The sequence below is a fragment of the Rosa rugosa genome, chromosome 3 (genome assembly GCF_958449725.1).
Source record: "Rosa rugosa chromosome 3, drRosRugo1.1, whole genome shotgun sequence".
NCBI lineage: Eukaryota > Viridiplantae > Streptophyta > Magnoliopsida > Rosales > Rosaceae > Rosa > Rosa rugosa.
Genome location: NC_084822.1, coordinates 7,314,121 through 7,320,630, shown reverse-complemented (window position 1 = coordinate 7,320,630; position 6,510 = coordinate 7,314,121). Strand labels below are relative to the sequence as shown.

The following is a 6,510-nucleotide window of genomic DNA, read 5'->3' as shown; positions in this document are numbered from 1 at the left end:
CCTAGTGTTGTGAAACTGTGAAAGATTGCTGAAGCATTTTTTGAAAGTGCATCTTATTAACCCTGACTTTCTCAAAATCCTACTACATCTTTCAACAAGTTTTGATCAGGATGAAGCAGAGCAACTACAATACTTCATGAGCCTTTTACATTATAGGCTATAAGTTTGGTGTAAAAATAATTTCAAATTTTTTAAGAGCAACTAGAGATTTTACTGTTGTTAATTTGCAGCATTATATTGTTCCTTGCATGTCTCTTTCCACGTCAAAGGATATTGTGAATATGTTGTTGTATACGATTTTGTTCAATATATACGGTCTGCTGCAGCTGCTGTATAGATCAGCTGAGAAGAAGTAGTGGGATGCTGAATAACTACTTCAAGGTATGTACAATTGACTCTTCATCAATCTTAGATTGCCAATTTCTGCAGTTTACCTGTGGTTGCTGTAGGATGTAGCTTGTTTATATTGATATTTGATAGTTATATTGTGCTGCAGTATCTGATCAATGTAACAAATCAATGAAATCATTGCATGACCCTTATATAAGAGAAGTTTTTTAACAAATCTATTTGCTCTTTTGTCTGATGAGTTAGACCGATGGTTGTGAGAAGAACTATATATGGTGGCTTAAATAGATAATCATATGCATTCATCTCCGTCATTTGCATAATTGCAAGTAATTTGGCATATTGCTATTGGAGAAAAACTTATGCATATCTTGGCCACGTAACTAAAACTTATGCATATCTTGGTCACGTAACAAAGAGAATACACACACGCAATACAAAGCAAACTTGCTTCACCTGGTGAAATGCTGATGCATGTAGTTTTTGATAAGAGTCGACTTCATATTATGAAAGGAAGAACCATGAAATGAATCAATATTCAATCACTATTTATTTATTTATTTTTTTAATATCAAGGGGAGGGAGAATTCTAACTTTGAATTTTGCTGGTAAAGAAATGTCTTCTTCACCAGATCAAATGTAAGGCATAATTTGAGTTGTCTTTGCGGGATAAATTACTAATCCAAATACAATGCCTGTCAAAACCTTTCTCAACTAGTGTACGACACATTCTTGCAACGTTTATGACTTTATGTAACAACTCCATTATCCGTCGTATCAGATTCGTATCATTTCGGGTTCGGATTGTGTAAGATATCGGCATCCTTATCTATCAGCACAATTTTATTTTAATAATACCAGATAAAATTGCTCTCCTGTCACACAGAGCAATCATACTATGCCAATTTTGAAGTCTTGTCACATAAAATTGTTCCCCTTGTTCTCCTTAACCGCAAGTCATGACTCATCACGTTCTTACCTCATCAACCACAAGTCTGGACAACCCAACGTCAACGCATGCAAAACGTGCCAATTGTCCACTAAGTCCAAACGCCAGCGAAGCAAAACGAAACCACCCAAGCATGAATTGCATGCAGTTATCATTCACCAAAATTTCTGGATAGGACCCGCATACATAAAATCTAGAACAATTATTTTTTTTTGAATAACCTAGAACAATTATTAATACCAAAGAAAAGGAAAAATTTAGTCTATAAAACTTCAACATAAACACGTATAGACCTCTTCAGAAAAGAAAAGAAAAGAAAAGAGAACCAGGAATTTCAGACAGCGCAGAATGAGTTGGTGGTGGGCAGGAGCCATAGGAGCTGCAAAGGTAAGTCATCCTCCACAAACCCATCGTTTATTTCTTCGATTCATTCATATTTTTGATATTTGACTCGCATCCATTATCAGAAAAAGTTTGATCCAGACGATGCACCTGCCAAGTACCAGAGCGTGGCCCTCGTACTTGGGGTCACCGGACTCGTCGGAAACAGCCTCGCCGAGATTCTTCCACTGCCCGACACTCCCGGCGGGCCGTGGAAGGTCTACGGAGTGGCCCGGCGGCCCCGGCCACAGTGGAACGCTGACCACCCGATTCAGTACATCCAGTGTGACCTCTTAGACTCCAAACAGACAGAGGCAGAGCTCTCCCAGCTCACTGATGTCACTCACATTTTTTATGTCACATGGGCGAGCAAGCCAACTGAAGCTGAGAACTGTGAGGCTAATGGCAAGATGTTAAGCAATGTGTTGAATGCAGTGATCCCAAACGCGCCGAATTTGCAGCATATATGTATGCAGACGGGTCGGAAGCACTACTTAGGTTCGTTTGACATGTTGGGGAAAGTCCAACCCCATGAACCTCCATATCACGAAGACCTGCCGAGGCTTAATGCCCCCAATTTTTACTATGTGATGGAGGATATTCTGTTTGAGGAGGTGAAGAAGAAGGAGGGGCTGACATGGTCTGTGCACAGGCCGGGACTCATATTCGGGTTCTCACCGTATAGCTTGATGAATATGATTGGGAGTTTGTGTGTTTACGCTGCGATTTGTAAGCATGAAGGGCAGCCGTTGAGGTTTCCGGGGAGTAAAGGAACTTGGGAAGGGTTCTGGGACGTGTCTGATGCGGATATGATTGCTGAACATCAGATATGGGCAGCTGTGGAGCCTTATGCCAAGAATGAAGCTTTTAATTGTAGCAACGGGGATGTGTTCAAGTGGAAGCATTTGTGGGGGATTCTGGCCGAGCAGTTCGAGCTAGTGCCTGCTGGACTTCAGGAGGAGTTGAGTTTTGAGGAGATGATGAAAGATAAAGGGCCAGTGTGGGATGAAATTGTAAGAGAGCATGGTTTGGTGCCTACCAAATTGGAAGAGGTAGGGAACTGGTGGTTTCTGGACATTATGTTTCAGGTTGATTCAACTGTGGACAGTATGAACAAGAGCAAAGAGCATGGTTTTGTTGGCTTTAGGAACTCGAAAACTTCCTTTGTTTCTTGGATTGACAAGATGAAGTCTTTTAGAATTGTTCCTTGATGTGGTTGCGACCAAGTTTTTTGTCCTTCATTTTGCTTGTTTCTCTGGTTTTGCTGTTGCTGCTGTTGTAATTGTTTGCTTGTAGTACTGTCGTAGTAATTACAGACCTTGCTGTTGAGGATTTGAATGGAATTGGTTTTGTTTTGTGTGGAACCTAGTGTTGTGAAACTGTGAAAGATTGCTGAAGCGTTTTTTGATCCACGTCAAAGGATCTTCCTTTTAGGGGACACACACACAGAGCTTTAGTTTTTCACTCTCTATCAGCTTCCTTCTTTTTACATGGCTATATGACACAGTAAAACATGTGCTATATGACACAGTAAAAGGATGATCATAATTATTTAGCCCTAGCTAGCTTCCAAAAAGATCTTATCAGATGCACCTGACGCCATGTGCTTCAGGAACAATATGAATCATAGATTCATAGCTAAACCAGTTTTCAACTCAAGTATCGGTATAAATAATTGTATACAGAGGAAATGAGGAAGTTCAAGAATTGCACTGTTACTGTCAAGTGCGGCTGTCAATTTAGATTCAGGCAAAATTATATAACTGAAAGACCAATTCAGGCAACTTGGAAAAAGCGCAAAAACCAGAAAATAGAGAAGGTAAAACAAAGTAAAGGCTTCTGTAACATAACTTTCATTAAAAGTTTAAAACAAAACCATATTTCAGATAATGCTTGTAGAGGTTCTAATCTTTCGACCAAAGAATATGTTTATTTTATGCTGAGTGATCTCTATAACCATATAGGATACAGTACGTACATCTGTATTTCCTACAGTTGCAATCTTGAATTTCACATCATGCTAGCAGTTCATGTAGAACAAGTTGAATTGTGACCTGCTCTTGTACACCCTCTTCAACTCCTATCACCAAATTTTGGTTCTGTCCGTATATGTCATAGCTTGGAAAGCAGTAGAGGTAACTGCTCGTCAGATACCTTATCTTCAATTCATGCTCCCAATGTTCTAGCAAGTCTTGCAGCCAGAATTCTAAACTTACTGGGGCATAAATAGATAATATCAAAATCTATAAAAAACTGTAAATGAAATTTCCATTTAGGGATTGTTCTCTACAAGATTTCATATTTTAAAATCGTTTCAAAACAGTCTCCTTATTTATACTAGTAAAATATCTTTCTCAATAGATGAAATCAAACACCAAGAAGTATCAACTCGCAACAAGATTTTATTTTTTTGTTATATGTATTAAATAAAGAAGATCTTTTATAATTAACTAATTAATTCATTGATAATTTCAAAAATACAACATACACCAAAAACTATAGACCAACTAACTAAGTCACTAACCTTAAACAATTAAAACAAAAATAAATATTGACGGTAGAGAGAATCGAACATTGAACCACTTTTAGAGCGTATAAAAACTGTACTGCTGCACCATGATGGAAACTTGTGATGTAAATGTAATACCCCAAAACCTTAGCGTAAATTCTTTTTACTTAAATAAGCTGGTTTAGTGCTTGAGGAACTTTAGTTTGTACCAAACTACTCTTTTGTTTTTACAAGATGGTCGATCACTACAAGAAAATGACTCTTTTACCGCGCACATTTTACGGCGTGCATTAATGCGTGCCGTAATAGGCACACATTTACGGCGCATTTTCACGCAGGCCGTTAATACCCTTTCTGATATGGTCTTTTACGGCGTGCATCTAATGCGTGCCGTAATAGGCACACATTTACGGCGCATTTTCATGCATGCCATTAATACCCTTTCTGATATAGTCTTTTACGGCGTGCATCTAATGCGATGCACGCCGTTAATGTCATTTTTCATTTGGTCTTTTATGGCATGCATTGATGTGTGCCGTAAAAGTAAAAGGCGCAAAAGTTTTCACCAAAAGTTTTATTTCCCTCCATCTTTTCCCTCTACACATTTCATTTTTTTTTTTTCATTTCATAACACAAAAACTTTTCTCTCTCCCTGACACAGATCTTAATTTTTGCCATCTCTTCCTTCCACGTCTCTTCCCACCGCCAAGTCGCCGTTCACTGGATTTGCTCTACCGCCGAGTCGCCGGCCGCGTATCTCCCACCACCACCACGTTCTCTGCTCTTCTCATCGAGATGTCGTGGATCGATTGAGCAACGAATTAAAGAACATTGAAGTGGTTGCCGCTCTCGGAGATTGGGGCCACCGGTTTCAAGGTCTTGAAGTTTCTGAAACCCTTTTGGAGAAAGTTGAGAACTTTGGCCTTGTCTTGCTCATTGGTTTTTTTCTCTGGCCAAATCAAGGTACAATTTTTTCACTTATTGTTTCAGTTTTCATCTTCTGCTTGATCTATTTAGGGTTTTTCAATTGTGGGAAGGTTTCTTGTCTGCTTGGTTTGCCTAGTTTGTTGGTTTGACTTCTTGTTTGACCGTATGTACCTATATTTGAGGTTTTATTTTGATCAATCTTGATTGTTCTTAGCTTTAGTGGGACTTCAGTTGGAGTGTGTTTCGATTCGGGGAATCAAATCCCATTCTGGGTCGATTGGGGTTTCATTTAGATCTGACGATGAACACAAGAGGCGAGCCCATCAACAGCAGTCGTAGGAGTAGTCATCGTAATCGACGGTGGTGGAGGTGTCGAAGTATCAATGAACCCCGACGCATGAGGGACGCAGAGCAATAAAGAATGACTCGTGAGTTTTTTTTTTCTTTTTCTTTTTCTGGATATATAGATGACAATGCTGCAAATTTTTCAGTTTCGTTTGTGTAACTGTAATTGACATTGAAAACCATAATTCCGTTGGCTTTCTGCATACAGGAATGTCTTAAGCGTTGCATATATCTTATTATGTAATACCCGGTTGTTTTCCTTAATCAAAGCAAAAACATAATTATGGCATTGCTTTACTTTTCATGATTGCACTGCTTTACCTTTCATGATTATGTTTAATTAGTAGGGCTGCTTGAGATTGTTTAATCATCGGCCGACACCCTCGATCGACCGACACTAGAAACAAAAACAGAGCAAAGGCTCTCTCTCTCGTCCGAAAACACAAAAACAGAGCAAACGCTCTCCGTTCTTTCCCTTCCTCCACCGGCCACCAATCGACACCGGACAACTTCCATTGGCTTCGTCTCGGCCTTGCGCAGCTGTCTGTGGCAGTCTTGGGTCGCGGCACGGCCGGAAGCGGCGGCGAAGAGCCCAGTTTCGTTTAACCCCGATTTGGTTCCAAGCATGGTAGCTCGAGCAACCGATCACGAAACCTTCTTAAACTCCATCCACAGGTTCGCTTCAACCATCTGAAACTCCCAGAAGCACCCTTGCACGGCGGCGCTGTCTCTATAGGCGGCTGGAGCTCAACCCCGATCGGATCGAAACGGAGCAAAGGATCCAAATATCTCGAGCTACAGGACGTCGTTTTGAGTGTTTCTTGGACTGGTGAACTCAGAGTGAGGAGCTGAACAACTTTCCAGAAGGGATCGAGGCCTGAGGTTGAAGTTTTTACGTTGAAACTCAAGCTCGCCGGATTCTGGAATTTTTCCGGCCACCGAAACTTTCGATCAGGATATCTCGATCTGTAGAGCTTTGTTTTGATTGATTCTTGAACCCGTGAACTCGCCTTGAGTTTCTGAAGAAGTCTCCAGAAAGGATCGAAGCGAG

General features: G+C 40.3%; 1 protein-coding gene across 1 annotated transcript; it reads left to right on the top strand.

Moving 5' to 3' along the window:
* Positions 1-1,528: 1,528 nt before the first annotated feature.
* On the top strand, positions 1,529-3,042 carry LOC133739661 ((S)-8-oxocitronellyl enol synthase ISY1-like). The gene is made up of 2 exons (XM_062167441.1): positions 1,529-1,684; positions 1,765-3,042. The coding sequence occupies exons 1-2, from the start codon at positions 1,646-1,648 to the stop codon at positions 2,887-2,889; spliced, it is 1,164 nt and encodes a 387-aa protein (XP_062023425.1). The 5' UTR covers positions 1,529-1,645; the 3' UTR covers positions 2,890-3,042.
* The last annotated feature ends 3,468 nt before the right edge of the window (positions 3,043-6,510 follow it).